Source organism: Hemitrygon akajei, chromosome 28 (genome assembly GCF_048418815.1).
Source record: "Hemitrygon akajei chromosome 28, sHemAka1.3, whole genome shotgun sequence".
Lineage (NCBI taxonomy): Eukaryota > Metazoa > Chordata > Chondrichthyes > Myliobatiformes > Dasyatidae > Hemitrygon > Hemitrygon akajei.
The window spans coordinates 14176239-14197333 of NC_133151.1; the positions used below are offsets into that span (position 1 = coordinate 14176239).

Below are 21095 nucleotides of genomic sequence, written 5' to 3' on the forward strand. Positions count from 1 at the left end.
CTGAGACCCTTCTTCCCATCAGTGCTTTCCCAGCATAAATGAAGAATTAGCTCTTCACAGGATTCTAGCCGGGCACAGCTATCGATTTATAACCGACATTTCGATGACAAACTCCACCGTCAGCATGAAGATGGCAGAGTTTGTCATCGTATCGTCCGTTATAAATCTGTACCCGGCTGGAAGCCTAGGAAGAGTTTATTCATTCAGAAGCCCAGTTCAGTAGAACATTGTGGCTGGAGCGCCTGTTCAAAGCTCAGAAGTTCAAAGTACATTTATGATCAAAGTGTATATACATTATACAACCTTGATTTTCATCTCCTTACAGGCAGCCGCAAAACAAGAAACCCAAAAGAACCCGTGAGAAGGAAGTAAGTAAATAGTATTTAGAATGAAAGCGATCCCACAGGCACGAAGCCCGGAGCATCCGGAACAGGCCCATCGCTCGGGCTCAGCGGAAGTGGCCAGTCCCCTGACCAACGTGTGCACGTGCGCGCACGCATCTTTTGCTACTAATGTACAAAGGAATTTCAACTCCACACAAAAGGCTGCCACCCTCTACCTCATTAGCATGTTAAATATATTTCACGATCGTACATAATCACATCTCCGTTTCCTGTTTCTGGTGCCGACGCTGTTGATAAACTGGAGTTTGTGATGATTTGGCTGCAGATTTTAGAACCGGCTCATTCACACTGGTTTTATTGAAGAAATTACTGATTCACGATGTCGAGTTCCAAAGAGACAAAGGGCGTGAAATGCAAACGAGCTGCTGGTTTGTTTAAAGCGGAATGGGTTAACGAAACAGTGGAAACTGCTACACCAAAAGCTAAGCAGCACACACAAAATGCTGGAGGAACTCGGCAGGCCAGACAGCATCTAAGGAAAGAGTCCAGTCAACGTTTTGGGCCAAAACCCTTCGGCACAACTGGGGGAAGGAAAGCTGATGAGTAGATTTAAAAGGTGGGGGGAGAAGAGAGAGGAACACAAGGTGAGAGGTGAAACCTGGAAGGGGAAGGAGGAAGTAAAGAGCTGGGAAGTTGACTGGTGAAAGAGAGAGCAGTTCAAGGAAGAAAGGAAAGGGGGGGAGGTGGAGGAGCACCAGAGGGAGGCGATGGGCCGGCAAGGGAAAAGCGGAAGAGGAGTTGGAGAAATCGATGTTCATGCCGTCAGGTTGGAGGCTACCCAGACGGAATAGAAGGTGCTGTTCCTCCAACCTGAGTGCAGCCTCATCACGATCCTTGAACGAGAGGGTTCAAAGGAGGTCTACAAAGATGATTCTGGGATTGAACGGCTTGTCTTATGAGGAGTGTTTGATGGCTCTGGGCCTCGACTCACTGGAGCTCTGAAGAATGAGTGGTGACCTTGTTGAAACATATCGAATGGTAAAAGGCCTCAGTAGGGTGGATGTGGAGAGGATATTTCCTCTGGTGGTGGAGTCTAGGACCAGAGGACACAGTCCCGGAATAGAGGGATGTCCATTTTGAACAGAGATGCGAGTGGTGAATCTGTGGAATTCATTGCCACAGCAGCCGTGGAGGGCAAGTCATCGGGTAAACTTAAGGCAGAAGTTGATAGATTCTTGATTAGTCAGGGCATGAAGGGATATGGGGAGAAGGTAGGCGATTGGAGCGGAGAGGGAAATGGATCAGCCATGATGAAATGGCAAAGCAGACTCAATGAGCAAAATATCGGATTCTGTCACCTCGATATGCTTTGGGGCCTGGATGCCACCATCTCGACTCATCCTGTATCTGACCTTTCCGATACGACCCGGTGCTTAAATCAACATCCAAACATCTCTGAGGATATATCCTGGGCCCATCATATCGATGCAGTTACGAAGAAAGCACAGCAGCAGCTATATTTCATTAAGAGTTTTCGGAGATTTGGTATGTCACCGAAGAGACTGGCAAATTTCTACAGATGTACCATGGAGACCTTGCTAGTTAACCTCTTCTCATTGCTACCATCAGGGAGGAGGTACAGGAGCCTGAAGGCACACACTCAGTGATTCAGGAACAGCTTCTTCCCCTCTGACATCCGATTCCTAAATGAACATTAAACCCATGAACACCAACTCACTGCTCCTTCTCTCTTTATTTGATATATTATAAAATATATCATAAATAAACACACACACAATGCTGAAGTAACTCTGCAGGTCAGGCAAAGACCAGCTCACTAATCTCCCTCCTGGCACATATCTCTGTGGGCGGCCAAAGCGCTACACCTGCCCATTCACCTTCTCCATGAACCAGTCCTTCTAGGTGAGATACATCCACAGACCCTGCTGCGAGGTCTATGCGGGGACGCTTTGTTGCTTTCGTAAATTCTCCAACATTTTGTATGTGATGCCTTAAATTCTCCCTTGATTTCTGAATTACAATACTGACAATACTTTATACAAATCCAGTGCCATTTAAAAAAGTGTCGGAAAACCGCAAACCAGCACCAGTCAGTGACAACAAGGAACAGGAAGCGGAATCCCCCCCCCGACCGAGGAAAGACTTCCTGTCCAAGATGGCAGTCTGGAAAGTGCCCTATTCTCGGCTCCGAGCGGTCCCTCACGTGATAGCGCGGTATCCAGGATGTGACGTCAGTGCTATGGCCGGCCGCGATGTGGGGCTTCTTCTCTCGGGATCCTGTCAAGGATTTTCCGTTCGAGACGGGCGGCAGCACCGAGGCTTTGCTGGGCCTGTGGCAGTTGCAGGCGGGCCGGAGAAAGGTGAGAGTCGGCGGGTCATTGCGGGGGGGTGGACGGCCTCGGGCTCCGATCCGGGATCCGGCCCGGCTGACGTGGCCTGGGATGGGGAGTGAGTCCCGGGGAGACCGACCCCGTTATCCCCCTCATCCCAACAGCGATTCGTCCTCCTCCATCTCCCCTCTGGTCCCTCCTCACCTCCCCCTCTCTCACACACACTCCTTACCACCCTCCAACTGTCCCGGGGAGACCGACCCCGTTATCCCCCTCACACTAACTGTGATATATCCTCCTCCATCTCCCCTCTGGTCCCTCCTCACCCCCCTCTCTCACACACACCCCTTACCACCCTCCCACTGTCCCGGGGAGACCGACCCCGTTATCCCCCTCACACTAACTGTGATATATCCTCCTCCATCTCCCCTCTGGTCCCTCCTCACCTCCCCCTCTCTCACACACACCCCTTACCACCCTCCCACTGTCCCGGGGAGACCGACCCCGTTATCCCCCTCACACTAACAGTGATACATCCTCCTCCATCTCCCCTCTGGTCCCTCCTCACCTCCCCCTCTCTCACACACACTCCTTACCACCCTCCCACTGTCCCGGGGAGACTGACCCTGTTATCCCCCTCATCCCAACAGCAATTGGTCCTCCTCCATCTCCCCTCTGGTCCCTCCTCACCTCCCCCTCTCTCACACACACCCCTTACCACCCTCCCACTGTCCCGGGGAGACCGACCCCGTTATCCCCCTCACACTAACTGTGATACATCCTCCTCCATCTCCCCTCTGGTCCCTCCTCACCTCCCCCTCTCTCACACACACCCCTTACCACCCTCCAACTGTCCCGGGGAGACCGACCCCGTTATCCCCCTCACACTAACTGTGATATATCCTCCTCCATCTCCCCTCTGGTCCCTCCTCACCCCCCTCTCTCACACACACCCCTTACCACCCTCCAACTGTCCCGGGGAGACCGACCCCGTTATCCCCCTCACACTAACTGTGATACATCCTCCTCCATCTCCCCTCTGGTCCCTCCTCACCTCCCCCTCTCTCACACACACCCCTTACCACCCTCCCACTGTCCCGGGGAGACCGACCCCGTTATCCCCCTCACACTAACTGTGATACATCCTCCTCCATCTCCCCTCTGGTCCCTCCTCACCTCCCCCCCACGTACACACACCCCTTACCACCCTCCCACTGTCCCGGGGAGACTGACCCTGTTATCCCCCTCACACTAACAGTGATACATCCTCCTCCATCTCCCCTCTGGTCCCTCCTCACCTCCCTCTCTCACACACACTCCTTACCACCCTCCAACTGTCCCGAGGAGACCGACCCCGTTATCCCCCTCACACTAACTGTGACACATCCTCCTCCATCTCCCCTCTGGTCCCTCCTCACCTCCCCCTCTCTCACACACACCCCTTACCACCCTCCAACTGTCCCGGGGAGACCGACCCCGTTATCCCCCTCACACTAACTGTGATACATCCTCCTCCATTTCCCCTCTGGTCCCTCCTCACCTCCCTCTCTCTCACACACACCCCTTACCACCCTGCCACTGTCCCGGGGAGACCGACCCCGTTATTCCCCTCACCTCAACAGCGATTCGTCCTCTTGTCCCTCCTCACCCCCTCCCATAAACCCACACACCCCTCACCACCCTCCCACTGTCCCGGAGAGACCAACCCCGTTATTCCCCTTCACCCCAACAGCGATTTGTCATCCTCCCTCTCCCCTCTGGTCCTTCTTCACCTCCCCCTCACTCACACACACACACACACACACACACACACACACACACACACACACACACACACACACACACACACACACACACACACACACACACACACACACACCCCTTACCACCCTCCAGCTGTCCCGGGGAGACCGACCCCGTTATCCCCCTCATCCCAACAGCGATTCGTCCTCCTCCATCTCCCCTCTGGTCCCTCCTCACCTCCCCCTCTCTCACACACACTCCTTACCACCCTCCAACTGTCCCGGGGAGACCGACCCCGTTATCCCCCTCACACTAACTGTGATATATCCTCCTCCATCTCCCCTCTGGTCCCTCCTCACCCCCCTCTCTCACACACACCCCTTACCACCCTCCCACTGTCCCGGGGAGACCGACCCCGTTATCCCCCTCACACTAACAGTGATACATCCTCCTCCATCTCCCCTCTGGTCCCTCCTCACCTCCCCCTCTCTCACACACACTCCTTACCACCCTCCCACTGTCCCGGGGAGACTGACCCTGTTATCCCCCTCATCCCAACAGCAATTGGTCCTCCTCCATCTCCCCTCTGGTCCCTCCTCACCTCCCCCTCTCTCACACACACCCCTTACCACCCTCCCACTGTCCCGGGGAGACCGACCCCGTTATCCCCCTCACACTAACTGTGATACATCCTCCTCCATCTCCCCTCTGGTCCCTCCTCACCTCCCCCTCTCTCACACACACCCCTTACCACCCTCCAACTGTCCCGGGGAGACCGACCCCGTTATCCCCCTCACACTAACTGTGATATATCCTCCTCCATCTCCCCTCTGGTCCCTCCTCACCCCCCTCTCTCACACACACCCCTTACCACCCTCCAACTGTCCCGGGGAGACCGACCCCGTTATCCCCCTCACACTAACTGTGATACATCCTCCTCCATCTCCCCTCTGGTCCCTCCTCACCTCCCCCTCTCTCACACACACCCCTTACCACCCTCCCACTGTCCCGGGGAGACCGACCCCGTTATCCCCCTCACACTAACTGTGATACATCCTCCTCCATCTCCCCTCTGGTCCCTCCTCACCTCCCCCCCACGTACACACACCCCTTACCACCCTCCCACTGTCCCGGGGAGACTGACCCTGTTATCCCCCTCACACTAACAGTGATACATCCTCCTCCATCTCCCCTCTGGTCCCTCCTCACCTCCCTCTCTCACACACACTCCTTACCACCCTCCAACTGTCCCGAGGAGACCGACCCCGTTATCCCCCTCACACTAACTGTGACACATCCTCCTCCATCTCCCCTCTGGTCCCTCCTCACCTCCCCCTCTCTCACACACACCCCTTACCACCCTCCAACTGTCCCGGGGAGACTGACCCCGTTATCCCCCTCACACTAACTGTGATACATCCTCCTCCATTTCCCCTCTGGTCCCTCCTCACCTCCCTCTCTCTCACACACACCCCTTACCACCCTGCCACTGTCCCGGGGAGACCGACCCCGTTATTCCCCTCACCTCAACAGCGATTCGTCCTCTTGTCCCTCCTCACCCCCTCCCATAAACCCACACACCCCTCACCACCCTCCCACTGTCCCGGAGAGACCAACCCCGTTATTCCCCTTCACCCCAACAGCGATTTGTCATCCTCCCTCTCCCCTCTGGTCCTTCTTCACCTCCCCCTCACTCACTCACTCACTCACTCTCACTCACTCACTCACTCACTCACTCACTCACTCACTCACACACACACACACACACACACACACACACACACACACACACACACACACACACACACACACACACACACACACACACACACACACACACACACACACACACACACACACACACACACACACACACACACACACACACACACACACCCCTTACCACCCTCCAGCTGTCCCGGGGAGACCGACCCCGTTATCCCCCTCACACTAACAGTGATACATCCTCCTCCCTGTCCCCTCTGGTCCCTCCTCACCTCCCCCCCACGTACACACACCCCTCACCACCCTCCCACTGTCCCGGGGAGACTGACCCTGTTATCCCCCTCATCCCAACAGCGATTTGTCCTCCTCTATCTCCCCTCTGGTCCCTCCTCACCCCCTCCCATATACACACACACCCCTCACCACCCTCCCACTGTCCCGGGGAGACCGATCCCGTTATCCCCCTCACCCCAGCAGCAATTCCTCCTCCTCCCTCTCCCTCCTCATCTCCCCTCCCTCACCCCCCTCCCACACAGGGACACACACACACTCATCCCTCACCATCCTCCCAATGTCCCAGGGAGACCGATCCCATTATCCCCTTCACCCCAACCAAAAGCCATGGATGAACCAGGAGGTACATCGTCTGCTGAAGGCTAGATCTGTGGCATTCAAGTCTGGCAACACAGGCCTGTACTAGAAAACCAGGTATGATTTGTAGAAGGGTATTTCAAGGGCGAAGGGAAATTTTTGAACAAGGTTGGGGGCGACATCGGATGCACGGCAACTCTGGCAGGGACTGCAAGGCATTACTTCCTACAAAGTGAAACCCAATAGCATGAATGGCAGCGACGCTTCACTACCAGATGAATTCATTGCCTTCTACGCACGCTTTGAAAGGGAGAACACAACTACAGCTGTGAAGATCCCTGCTGCACCTGATGACCCTGTGGTCTCTGTCTCAGAGGCCGATTTTAGGCTGTCTTTAACGATAGAGTGAACCTTTGCAAGGTGGAAGATCCCAATGGAGTATCTGGTGAGGCTCTGAAAACTTGTGCCAACCAACTGGTGGGAGAATTCAAGGATATTTTCAACCTCTCACTGCTACAGGCAGAAGTTCTCACTTGCTTCAGAAAGGCAACAATTATACCAGTGCCAAAGAAGAATAATGTGGACTGCCTTAACGATTCTTGACTGGTAGCACTCACATCGACAGTGATGAAATGCTTTGAGAGGTTGGTCATGACTAGACTGAACCCCTGCCTCAGCAAGGACCTGGACCCATTGCAATTTGCCTATCGTCACAATAGGTCAACAGCAGACACAATCTCAATGGCTCTTCATACGGCTTTAGACCACCTGGACAACACAAACACCTACATCAGGATGCTGTTCATCGACTATAGCTCAGCATTTAATACCATCATTCCCACAATCCTGATTGAGAAATTGCAGAACCTGGGCCTCTGTACCTCTCTCTGCAATTGGATCCTTGACTTCCTAACCGGAAGACCACAATCTGTGCAGATTGGTGATAACATATCCTCTTCGTTGACGATCAACACTGGCACACCTCAGGGGTGTGTGCTTAGCCAACTGCTCTGCTCTCTGTATAAACATGACTGTGTAACCAGGCATAGCTCAAATACCATCTATAAATTTGCTGATGATACAACTATTGTTGGTAGAATCTCAGGTGGTGACGAGAGGGCATACAGGAGTGAGATATGCCAACTAGTGGAGTTGTGCCGCAGCAACAACCTGGCACTCAACGTCAGTAAGACAAAAGAGCTGATTGTGGACTTCAGGAAGGGTAAGATTAAGGAACACATACCAATCCTCATAGAGGAATCAGAAGTGGAAAGAGTGAGCAGCTTCAAGTTCCTGGGTGTCAAGATCTCTGAGGATCTAACCTGGTCCCAACATACTGATGTAATCATAAAGAAGGCAAGACAGTGGCTGTACTTTATTAGGAGTTTGAAGCGATTTGTCATGTCAACAAATACACTCAAAAACTTCTATTGTACTGTGGAGAGCATTCTGACAGGCTGCATCACTGTCTGGTATGGAGGGGCTACTACACAGGACTTTAAGAAGCTGCAGAATGTTGTAAATCTAGTCAGCTCCATCTTGGGCACAGCTTACAAAGTACCCAGGACATCTTTAGGGAGCAGTGTCTTAGAAAGGTAGAGTCCATTATTAAGGACCTCTAGCACCCAGGGCACACCCTTTTCTCACTGTTACCATCAGGTAGGAGATAACAGCTTCTTCCCCTCTGCCATCTGATTCCTAAATGGACATTGAAGCTTTGGACACTACCTCACTTTTTTTTTAATGTACAGTATTTCTGTTTTTGTACATTTTTAAATAATCTATTCAATATATGTAATTGATTTGTTTATTATTGTATTTTATTTATTTTTTCTCTCTCTCTGCTAGATTATGTATTGCATTGAACTGCTGCTGCTAAGTTAACAAATTTCATATCACATGCCGGTGATAATAAACCTGATTCCGATTTCCTCTCCCTTCTGGTCCTTCCTCATCTCCCCTATACATACACTCCCCTCACCACCCTCCCAGTGTCCTGGGGAACCGTCAGACTGACCCCATTATCCCCCCACCCCAACAGCGATGCATCCTCCTCCCCCTCCCTCCTCATCTCCCCCACACATACACACCCCCTCACCACCCTCCCACTGTCCCAGGGAGCCTTCAGACTGACCCCATTATCCCCCTCATCCCAACAGCGATGCATCCTCATCTCCCCTCCCTCCTCATCTCCCCTCCCTCCTCATCTCCCCTCCCTCCTCATCTCCCCTCCCTCCTCATCTCCCCTCCCTCCTCACCTCCCCTCCCTCCCCACCTCCCCTCCCTCCCTCACCTCTCTCCTGAACTCCCCTCCCTCCTCATCCCCTCATCACCCTCCCACTGTCCCAGGGAGCTGTGAGATCAACCCCGTTACCCCCCTCATCCCAACAACAATATATCCTCCTCCCTCTCCCTCCTCATCCCTCCGCCTCTCACCACCAACAGAGAGACCAACCCTGTTATCCCCTCACCCGATCTCCAGTACATCCTCCTCCCTCTTCACCCTCCCCCCACACCCCTCACCACCCCCCTCCCACTGTCCGGAAGAGCCATCAAACTTCCCCATCCTCCTCAACTACCTCGCAGCCCCTCCTGTCCCTGCTCACCCTCCCCCACTGTGCCAGGGAACTGCCAGACCAACTTTCCTTTACCCCCCACCCTATCTCCAATACACTCCCTCAACATCAGACTCCACCTTCCCCTCCCTTCCCCCCCACAATCACCCTCACCCATCCTCCATACACCCCCTCATCCATTCGCTGAACATACTCCCCAACAATCCTGTGCTGTCACCTCCTGTCCCTCTTCATCCTCCCCTACCTACACATGCCTCACTATTCCCTTCCACTGCCCCAGACAGCTGTCAGTCTGTCCACCCTCTTCCCACCGTTCTCTCGCACTGCTCCCCCACTGTCCCAAGGAGCTGTCAGACCAACCTCTCCCCTCACTTCCCTCATCCCCCTCACCCCGTCTCCAACATCGGACACCCGCTCCTCCTCCTCCCCTCCAATCCCCCTCACCTATCCTCCTAACAGTCCCCTCCCCACTGTCTGGGGAGCCACCACACGTCTCTCTCCTCATTACCCCCCTCCCCTCACACCTTTATCACTCCCCTGTGTGTGAACAGACACACAGTCCTCAATCCTCAACCCCTGACCCCTCCCTCCCTCCCACCGGAGTGAGACAGCAGTGAGGAGGCTGCAGCAAGGATTTGGCAGAGTACAGACAGGTGAAGTGAGTAGGCAAGGGCAAGGCAGCCTGAAGAATGCAAGCAAACATGACATCATCGACTTCAGTGCTAAAATTAACCTGGCAGAGCTCTTTTTTCAAACGATGAGAGCTGGGAGATGTCAGTACACTAATAATCATACACGCAGCAATGAGGCGATGCCGAATTTTGACGAATCAGAATCAGGTTTATTGTCATTGACATTCATTTATCTGTACAGCTCAGAATCAGGTTTAGTAGCACCATCAAATATTGTGAAATTTGTTGTGTTTTCAGCAGCAGTACAATGCAGTACATAATAATAGAGAGAAAATAGTGAATTACAGTAAGTATATATTAAATTTGTGCAGAAATAGAAATAAAAAATTACCGAAGTAGTGTTTACGGGTTCAATGTCCAATCAGAAATCGGATGGCAGAGGGGAGGAAGTTGTTCCTGAATCGTTGAGTGTGTGTCTTCAGGCTCCTGTACTTCCTTCCTGATGGTAGCAATGAGAAGAGGGTTTGGTCTGGGTGATGGGGGTCTTTAATGATGGACGCTGCCTTTCTGAGGCATCGCTCCTTGAAGACGTCCTGAATACTACAAAGGCTGTGCCCACAATGATGCTCAGTACCTTCCCCCGCGTACCTGACGGTGACACAACCAGTCAGAATGGTCTTCTCGATACCCCTGTAGAAACTTGTGTCCTCGGTGACATACCAACTTCCCTCAAACTCTGAATGAAATATAGCTGCTGTCGTGCCTTCTTTGTAGCTGCACCAATGTGTTGGGTCCAGGTTAGATCCTCAAAGATACTGACACCCAGGAACTTGAAATTGCTCACTCTCTCCACTTCTGATCCCTCTTTTAGAACATATGCGTGAATGGGCTCTTCCGGCCGAACGAGCCACCACGCCCAGCCTAATCACAGAACAATTTATAATGATCAATGAACTACTAACCGGTACGTCTCGGACTGTGGGAGGAAACGGGATCACCCAGAGGAAACCCGTGCGCTCACGTGGAGGAACGTGCAAACTCCTTACAGCCATTGCTGGTTGAGTGAACTCAGCCTTTTCTCCTTGGAGTGATGGAGGATGAGAGATGATCTGATAGAGGTGTATAACATAGTGAGAGGCATTGATTGTGTGGATAGTCAGAGGCTTTGTCCCAGGGCTGAAATGGCTAGCACGAGAAGACACAGTTTTAAGGTGCTTGGAAGTAGGTACATAGGAGATGTCAGGGGTAAGAAGCTGGAGAAACACCAAGGCTTGAAAGATCAGATAGAAAGGATGTGGAAGGATAAAGCCAGAGTAATCCCGGTGGTGATCGGAGCACTTGGAGCTGTGACACCTGGATTGGGAGAGTGTCTCCAACAAAACCCAGGAACAATATCCTGAGTGTCAGGCCAGAAGAGCACACTACGAGGAACAAGCTGTCAGTCCTCTGGCAGAGGACCTGAAATTGAAGGAAAAATACACAAGCTCTCCACCCGTAAGGGGGGAATGAGGGGAAAAAATATATCACACAGACAGACAACACTCAGTTGGCCACAGGATTCAGGGCTAGGGCTAGCAACGCCTTATGTTCCGTCCAAGTAGTCTCCAACCCAATGGCATGAATATTGATTTCTCACAAACAGTGAAGAAATTTTTCCCTCACCCTCCCCTCTTCCATTCCCCACTCTGGCCCCTTGCCTCTTCTCTCCTTCTGGGTCCCCCCCCCTCCTCCCTTTCCTACTCTGGTCCACTCTCCCCTCCTCTCAGATTCCTTCCTCTCCACCCCTTGACCTTTGTTGTATAATGTGTCATTTGCATCAACGACCAGCACGGGGTGAGGATGTGCTCGGGGGCAGCCTGCAAGCTTCGCCATGCTTCCCGTGCCAACAAAGCATGCCCGCACTTACTAACCCTGAACGTGTGTCTTTGGATTGTGGGAGGAAAGTGGAGCACCCAGAGGAAACCTACAGGGTCACGGGGAGAATGTACAAATTCCTACAGAGAGGCAGGAATGGATCACCAGTCTAACAGTGGCCACGGCAAAGTGTAGCACTAATCACTACGCTACTGTGCAGGGTGTTTGGAACGAGCTGCCAGAGAAAGTGGTCGAGCCAGCTATACTAGCATTTAAAAGACTCTTGGATGGGAAAGGCTTCGAGTCAAACGTCGGAAAATGGCACTAGCTTAGATCAGGATCAGATGGACGAGTTGGGCTGAAGTCCTATTGACTGGCCCTTATGCCCATTCTGTCTATGCTGACCATGACTTGTACGAGCAAATCACCATCAAGTCTAGACGAGAAATAGTCTGGAACCCAGCTCCTTTGTGCATCATCAATGTGGTGCCTGTTTTAAGCCATGTTCCTTGAAAGTACCATCACATTTAGCCAGGGTTGTAAAGAGAGCTCTTGGCACATTGGCCTCCATAAATCAGAGAACTGAGTGCAGGAGTTGGGATGTTATATGTCGGTGAGCCTAGTTTGGAGTATCGTGTACAGTTTTGGTCGCCAGCCTACAGGAACGATGTAAATAAGGTTGAAAGAGTACAGAGAATATTTACAAAGTTGCCAGGTCTGGAGAATCTGAGTTATCGAGAGTGGTTGAATAGGTTAGTACTTTATTCCCTGGAGTGTAGGAGAGTGAGAGGAGATTTGATAGAGGTATACAGAATGATGAGGGGTATAGATAGGGTAAATACAAGCAGGCTTTTCCACTGAAGTTGGGTGAGACGAGAGCTAGAGGTTAAGGGTGAAAGGTGGAACGTTTGAGGGGACTCTGAGGAGAAACCTCTTCACTGAGAGGGTGGAACCAGCTCAGGCAGTGCATGCCAGTTTGATTTGACCGTTTAAGAGAAGTTTGGATAAGGATGGTAGGGGTATGAAGGGCTGTGGTCAAAGTGTAAGTCAGTGGGTCTAAGCAGAATAATAGATGGGCTGAATGGCCTGTTTCTGTGCTGTAGTGCTTTGATTGAGAAGGTGGGCTGCTCCCGGAATACCCAAGGCTGCGTCTGCCTTGCATGAGCCAGTTCCAAGCCCTTGCAGCAAGTCCTCACTCACATCTGCCGCCTGTCGCTGGTCACTGCCCTCGTGCCGTGTTGAAGCAGATTCTGCCTAGGTCGACTGTTCATTCCGTCCCCTCTCTCCACAGGTTACCAATGACCCCGTGTCCATCTTTGTGTACGATGTCAAGCCTAACTCCGATGAGCAGACGCAGGTGGCGAAAGCGGCGTTCAAACGGCTGAAAACCCTGCGCCACCCGAACATCCTGTCCTTCGTCGACGGGTTGGAGGTACAGTCGGTCAGCTGTGGGACGTTTGTATCGGTGGGGGCTGAGGTGTTGCCAGTCTTAACCATGGGACAGCCAAGGTCCAGTGAGGGGTGGTCCATCAGTCTCCTCTGCCCTTGGTGCTTGGGGGGGGTGGTGGCGGGGGACTTAACAAGCCATAAGACCAGAAGGTATAGGAGCAGAATTAGACCATTCCATCGTGGCTGATTTATTATCCTCTCAACCCCATTCTCCTGTCTTTTCCCCCCATCATCCTTGACACTCTGATCGATCAGGAGTATATTGGCCTCCCCTTTAAATATACCCAATGACTTGGCCTCCACAGCTGTCTGCGCGATGAATTCCACAGATTCACCACCAACTGGCTGAGGCTAAAGAAATTCCTCCTCATCTCTATTCCAAAGGGACATCCCTCTATTCTGAGGTTGTGCCCTCTGGTCCTACACTCCCAGTGCTGGAAGCAACTCCTTCATGTCCGCTGTGTCTAGGCCTTTCAATATTTGATAGGTTTCATTGAGATCCCCCTCATTCTAATAAACTCCGGTGTGTACAGGCCCAGAGCTATCAAATACTCTTCATGTATTAACCCTTACATTCCTGGAATCGTTCTCATGAATCTCCTCTGGACCTTCTCCAATGTCAGCACATCCTTTCTTAGACAAGGGGCCCAAAACTGCTCTCATTACTCCATAAAACTTCAGCATTACCTTAACACCATAAGATATGGGAGCAGAATTAAGCCATTTTGCCCATCAAGTCTGCTCTGCCATTTCATCATGGCTGATCCATTTTTTTCTCTCAGCACCAAACTCCTGGCTTCTCCCCTTATCCCTTCATGCCCCGAATAATCAAGAATGTATCAACCTCTGCCTTAAATATACATAAAGATTTGGACTCCACAGCTGCCTGTGGTAATGAAACCCACAGGTTCACTACTCTCTGGCTAAAGAAATACCTCTTCAGCTCTGTTCTAAAAGGACGCCCTTCTATTCTGAGGCTGTGCCCTCTGATCTTAGACTCTCCCACCATAGGAAACATTGTCTCCACATCCACTCTACCAAGCCTTTCACCATTCGGTAGGTTTCAATGAGGTCACCCCTCCATTCTCCCGAATTCTAGTGAATACAGGCCCAGAGCCATCAAATGCTCTGTAATCCCGGAATCATTTTTGTGAACTGCTTTTGAACCTTCACCAGTTTCAGCACATCCTTTCTAAGATCAGGGTCCCACAGCTGCTTGCAAATCTCCAAGTTAGGCCTCACCAGGACTTTATAAAGTCTCAACATTACATCCTTGCTTTTATCTTACAGTCCCCTTGAAATCAATATTAACATCGCATCTGCCTTCCTCACCACAGACTCAGCCTGCAAGTTAACCTTTAGGGAATCATGCACAAAGGCTCCTAAATCCCTCTGTGCCTCAGTTTTTTGTATTTTCTCTTCATTTAGAAAATAGTCAACTCTTTCATTTCTTCTACCAAAGTGCACTATGGTTTCTCATGCACTTCCCAACATTGCATTCCATCTGCCATTTCTTTGCCTTTTCTCCTAATCTAAGTCCTTCTGTAACCTCTCTATTTCCTCAAAACTACCTGCCCCTCCACTTATCTTCATACCATTTGCAAACTTTGCAACAAAGCCTTCAATTCCATCATCCAAATCATTGACGTATAACATAAAAAGAATTGGTCCCAACACCAATCCCTGTGGATCACCAGTAGTTACTGGTAGCCAACTAGAAAAGTCTCCCTTTATTGCCATTCTTTGTTTCCTGTCAATCAGACACTATTTTGTCCTTGTTAGAATCTTTCCTGTAATACCATGGGCTTGTAAATTGTTAAGCAGCATCATGTAAGGCACCTTGTCAAAGGCCTTCAGAAAATCCAAGTGCATAACATCCATCGATTCTCCTTTGTCAATACTGCTTGTTATTTCTTCAAAGAATTCCGACAGATTTGTCAGACGGTTTCCCTTGAGGAAACCATGGTGACTACAGCCTATTTTATCATGTGCTTCCAAAACCAGGTCCTTAACAATCAGCTCCAACATCTTCCCAACCATTGAGGTTGGACTATCTGGTTCTAATTTCCTTTCTTCTGCCTCTCTCCCTTCTTGAAGAGTAGAGTGACATATACAATTTTCCAGTTTTCCAAAAATATTCCAGAATCTAGTGATCCTTGAAAGATAATTACTAATGCCTCCACAATCTCTTCATGTTGTTCGTAACCCATCTGGTCCAGGTGTTTTCTCTACCTTCAGACCTTTCAGTTTCCCAAGAACCTTCTCCTTAGTGGTAACTTCACACATTTCAAGACCCTGACACCTGGGACATGTACCATACTGCTGGTGTCTTGCACCAGCAAAATACTTATTCAGTTCGTCCACCATTTTCTTGTCTCCCAGCATCGTTTTCCAGTGGTCCGATATCCACTCTCATCTCTCTTTTACACTATATATCTGAAGAAAGTTTTGGTACCCTCTTTAATATTACATTCATATTCCATCTTTATCTTGATGACTTTTTTAGTTGTCTTCTGTTGGTATTTAAAAGCTTTATAATCCTCTAACTTCCCAATAATTTTTACTCTATTATATGACCCCTCTCTGGCTTTTATGTTGGCTTTGCATTCCTTTGTTAGCCATGGCTGTGTCATCTTGCATTTAGAATACAGATGTCCCCCCACCTTTACAAAGTTAGAGCGTTCCTATGAAACCTTTCTTAAGCGGAAATAGCGTAAAGCGACGAACCATTTTTATGGGAAACATTTTCGTAGAAGCGAAAATCCTCTTTGTAATGCGAAAACAGGTTACTAATGTAGATCTTTTGTGAAAGCGAAGTGGCATAAAGCAAACATTCGTAAAGCGGGGGACACCTGTACTTAGAAACATAGAAGCATAGAAACATAGAAACCCTACAGCACAATACAGGCCCTTTGGCCCACAAAGCTGTCCCGAACATGTCCTTACCTTAGAAGTTACCTAGGGTTGCCCATAGCTCTCTATTTTTCTGAGCTCCATGTACCTGTTCAGGAGTTTCTTAAAAGACCCTATCGTATCTGCCTCCACCACAGTCGCCAGCAGCCCATTCCACGCACTCACCGCTCTCTGCATAAAAAGAAAACTTACCCTGACATCTCCTTTGTACTTACTTCCAAGCATCTTAAAACTGTGCCCTCTCGTGCTAGCCATTTCAGCTCTGGGAAAAAGCCTCTGACTATCCACACGATCAGTGCCTCTCATCATACACACTTTGGGATGTATGTATCCTTTGCCTTCCAAAGATTCCAGCCATTGTTGCTGTGCTGTCATCCCTACCAGTGTTCTTTTCCAATTTTGGCCAAGTCCTCTCTCATGCCTCTGTAATTCCCTTTACTCCACTGTAATACTGATACATCTGACGTTAGCTTCTCCTTAAATTTCACAGTGAAGTTCGATCATATTGCAATCACTTGCCTCTAAAGGTTCTTTTACTTTAAGCTCTCTAATCAACTCCGATTCATCGTACAACACAAGAATCCAGAATAGTTGATCGCTGGGTCCGATTGATCGGCTGCGCTTCACTAACCATCTCTGCCTTGATTCCACAGACCGAGAAATGCCTGTTTGTGGTGACAGAGCCGGTCACACCGCTGGGAACCTACCTGAAGGCAAAGGAGGCCGTGGGGGGGCTGAGCGAGCCAGAGATCTCCTGGGGCCTCCACCAGATCGTGGTAAGCCTACCGGTTCAGGCCATTTGCTCCTCTAGAGCTGTGCTTGCTCCCAGCAAACCAATCCAGTCATTCTCGTCCCATCTTTTTCCACTGCTGCCCTCCCCATGTATTCCTTCATGTCAGTTCCTCCTGGTCTCTTTTTTCACTGTTTTGTTAAAATAGTAGGTTCTCGGATTCATCTCGATGAGACAAAGACATAAACTCCAGTTATCTGCTTTGAACTACAGAACTGTTATTAGGACGTCAGGACAAGCACTATCTAGGCGTGCATGGGCCCCTCTCACTGTAGCAGCGCCGTTTACGACCGGCCAGTTGGTGAGGCCTATCCCCAAGTTCCCTCCCTCCGACTGCTCTGCCCTTTCCACTGATACGAAATACCGCAGTAAGTGGATCAATACACAACAGCGAATCTGAACTTGTCACCACTCGTGACGAGTCCCGCCCCGGCCTCCATGGTCCCATGGCTGTTCCCGCAGTATTACCTTCTCGTCATGACTCCCCATAGTAGCAATCAAAGCTTCTGCAGCCAGTTCTGTTACGTTCAAGGCCATGGTGGTGAAACATTTGACAAGCACAAAGATTAATCCCTTACAATACGGTCTCATGGCGACACTGCAGATAATTTTGTTGGTTGTCTGTCCTATCCAACAATGTCAGGAGACCTGTCCGGGAGAGTTTTTAACATGGGAAAGCTATTACACTGGGGCAGTTCCACTCTCTCGACCAGCAACCAAGTCCAGGTCCAGTGCTAGGAGTAGTTGTCGCAAACTGGGGTCTTCCCTGGTTACAGTGGATGACTGTGACGTCTTCTATGCCTTATTGTGCCCTTTGCTCTATGCGGAGCGTTGCAGTGCTGCCTTCCTGACAGTTGGATCTCACTGTAGATCTCATCTGTCCAGTCTGCTGGAAATTACTTCACCCTCTAGAACAGGTAAGTCCCTATCTCACCAGGATGTGAAGCCCACCAGCTACCCTCACCTGGTTTAGCCCACCTGTCAATGCAGTGTACCACGGTGTGGCCGCTGTCGCATGCAAACAGCTACCTGGAGCCACAGGTGTGGACCAAAGGTGAGTTAGCTTTGCTGAACTTAAAGATGCATAGAGTTGGGGTGATGTATTAGCATGGATAGAGGATTGGTTAACCAATAGAAAGCAGAGAGTTGGGATACATGGGTGTTACTCTGGTTGGCAATTAGTGGTGAGCGGTGTACCGCGGAGATCGATACTGTACCCACAATTGTTCACGATGTACATTAAAGATCTGGAAAAGTGTAGTGTATCTAAGTTCGCTGATGCTAAATTGAGTGGAAAATCAAATTGTGCAGAAGACACGGAGAGTCTGCAGAGAGATATAGATAGGTTAAGTGAGTGGGCAAGGGTCTGGCAGATAGAGTACAATGTTGGTAAATGCGACGCCATCCACTTTGGAAGGAAAAATAAAAGAGCAGATCATTATTCAAATGGTAAAAAATTGCAGCATGCTGCTGTGCAGAGGAACTTGGGAGTGCTTGTGCATGAATCACAAAAGGTTGGTTTGTAGGTGCAGCAGGCTATCGAGAAGGCAAATAGACTGTTGGCATTCATTACTAGAATTGGGATTAAATTTAAGAGCGGAGAGGTTATGCTGCAACTGTACAGGATACTGGTGAGGCAGTACCTGGAGTACTGTGTGCAGTTCTAGTCTCTTTACTTTAGGAAGGATATATTGGCTTTGGAGGCAGTGCAGAGAAGGTTCGCCAGGTTGACTCCAGAGATGAGGGGGTTAGACTATGAGGAGAGATTGAGTCGCCTGGGACTGTACTCACTGGAATTCAGAAGAATGAGAGGAGATCTTATAGAAACATAAGATTATGAAAGGGGTAGATAAGATAGAGGCAAGACAGTTGTTTCCATTGGTAGGTGAGACTAGAACAAGGGGACATAGCCTCAAGATTCAGGGAAGTAGATCGCTGATCATTAGCTCTGTAAAGTGATGGTGCTAACCGCTGTGCTACTGTGCCACCCCCAGGTGTGGTGGGGGCAAACAGCAGCACCCAGCAGCCGGAAGACAGAGTCCAGTAGTGGTTAGTGCAGCACTGTTACTGCTCAGAGTACATCTCCAGTGTCCTCTGCGAGAGAGTATGTACGTTCTCCCTATATGCGCACGGGTTTCCTCCCACGGGTCCGGAGATGTACCAGTTACTCGGTCACTGTAAGTTGTCCTGTGACTAGGTAAGGGTTAAATCATTTTGTTGCTGGGCAGTGCAGCTTGTTCAGCTGGAAGGGCCTGTTCTGCGCTCTATCTCAAAGCAAATAACTCCACACTTGCAGGCGGCACCAGAGCGCGTGATCGCACCCAGCTTGTTCGGGCAGGGCAGCAGCAGAACTACCTGGCACATTTTAATGCTGGCAGTGGGTTTGGGTGAGCAGTTTGAAGGAGGGGTGAGGGTTCAAAGTGGACGTGTGCCACGCTTGGTGCTGTGGGAGGAGTGACGGTTGTGGAGATTCTCAGCACGTCAGGCAGTATCTGTGGAGGAAGAGCCAGAGCTGACAGCGTCATAGAGCACCGCCACACAGAAACAGGCCCTTCAACCCATCTACTTTGTTCCAAACTGTTAATTCGGCCTTCTCCCATTAATCTGCACCCAGGTCATACCCCCACGTACCCCTCTCATCCATGTATCTATCCAAATTTTCTCTCAGTCTTTTAATTGAACCAGCATCTTCCGCTTGCGCTCAGCTCATTCTACACTCTGAGTGAAGAAGATCCCCCTCCTGTTTCCCTTAAACATTTCACCTTTCACTCTTAACCCATGACATCTGGTTGGAATCACACCCAACCCCAGTGGAAAAAGCCTGATTGCATTCACCCCATCTATACACCTCAGAATTTTGTACACCTCCCCTCATTCTCCGACACTCCAGGGAATAAAGTCCTAACCGATTCAACCTTTCCCTAAAACTCGGGTCAAATCCTGGCAAAATCCTTGTCAATTTTCCCTGTACTCTTTCAATCTTATTTACACCTTTCCTGTAGATAGCTGATCAGAACTGCACACAATTCTCCAAATTAGGCCTCAACAGCATCTTGTTCTTTTTACGATCCAGAGGATGAGGATGTCAAGAATGTGGTATAAATCCTGCCTTGAGCTGTTTTATTGTATGCACAAAGAACGGGCCGTTCTAACCCAATGAGGTATAAATCCTGCTGCCTCGAGCTATTTTATTGTGTATACAAAGAACAGGCCCTTCTGACCAAATGGTGTATACATCCTGCTGCCTCAATCTGTTTTATTGTGTATACAAAGAACAGGCCCTTCTGACCCAATGGGGTACAATTCCTGCTGCCTTGAGCTGTTTTATTGTGCACACAACAAGAACAGGACCTTCTGGCCCAGTGAACTGCACCACCCAGCAGCCTGAGAACAGAAAACAAACGAAGGATGGGAAGAACAATTGCAACAAAAAACTAGCACAGACAAAAAGATAGTAGCAGCTCAGTGAAACACGCACAAAAAGCTGGAGGCACTCAGCAGGCCAGGCAGCAGCTATGGAGAGGAATAAACAGTCGACTTTTCAGGCCGAGGCCCTTCATCAGGACTGGAAAGGAAGGGGAGCAGGACAAACTGGCAGGTGATAGGTGAGGGTAAAAGTGAGTGAGCGGGGGGGGCAGTGAAGGAAGAAGCTGGGAGGTGATAGGTGGAAAAGGGGAAAGGGCTGACGAAGGAGAGTCTGATAGGACATGACCGTGGACGATTGGAGAAAGGCAGGGATGTTGATAGGCAGATGAGGAGAAGAGGTAAGGGGAGCAGAGTATGGAGTTGAAGAAGCGGGGGGACTCCATTCCTATTAGGGTTAGGTCCGCCCCCTTCAACAGGACCTCACCACTAAGCTCATCTTTCCCCCTCTACCCCTCTCCGCTTTCCGCAGGGATCGTTCCCTCCGCGACTCCCTGGTCCACACGTCCCGGCCCACAGATCTCCCAACTGGCACTTATCCCTGCAAGCGTAAGTGCTACACCTGTCCCTACACCTCCTCTCTTACCAATATTCAGGGCCCTAAACAGTCCTTCCAGGTGAGACAACACTTCACTTGTGAGTCTGTTGGGGTCATCTATTGCATCCGGTGCACTCGGTGTGGCCTTCTCTACATTGGTGAGACC

At 50.3% G+C, this 21095-nt stretch overlaps 1 protein-coding gene across 2 annotated transcripts in view; it reads left to right on the forward strand.

Moving 5' to 3' along the window:
- The first annotated feature begins 2584 nt into the window (after positions 1–2584).
- The window catches only part of scyl1 (SCY1-like, kinase-like 1), a 76972-nt gene continuing 58461 nt past the window's right edge, over positions 2585–21095 (forward strand). For both annotated transcript variants that reach the window (XM_073031363.1, XM_073031364.1), the window contains exons 1-3: positions 2585–2725; positions 13108–13248; positions 16832–16954. In XM_073031363.1, the coding sequence (XP_072887464.1) occupies positions 2618–2725; positions 13108–13248; positions 16832–16954 (372 nt within the window). In that variant the 5' untranslated portion in view covers positions 2585–2617. The remainder of the gene's footprint in view (positions 2726–13107; positions 13249–16831; positions 16955–21095) is intronic.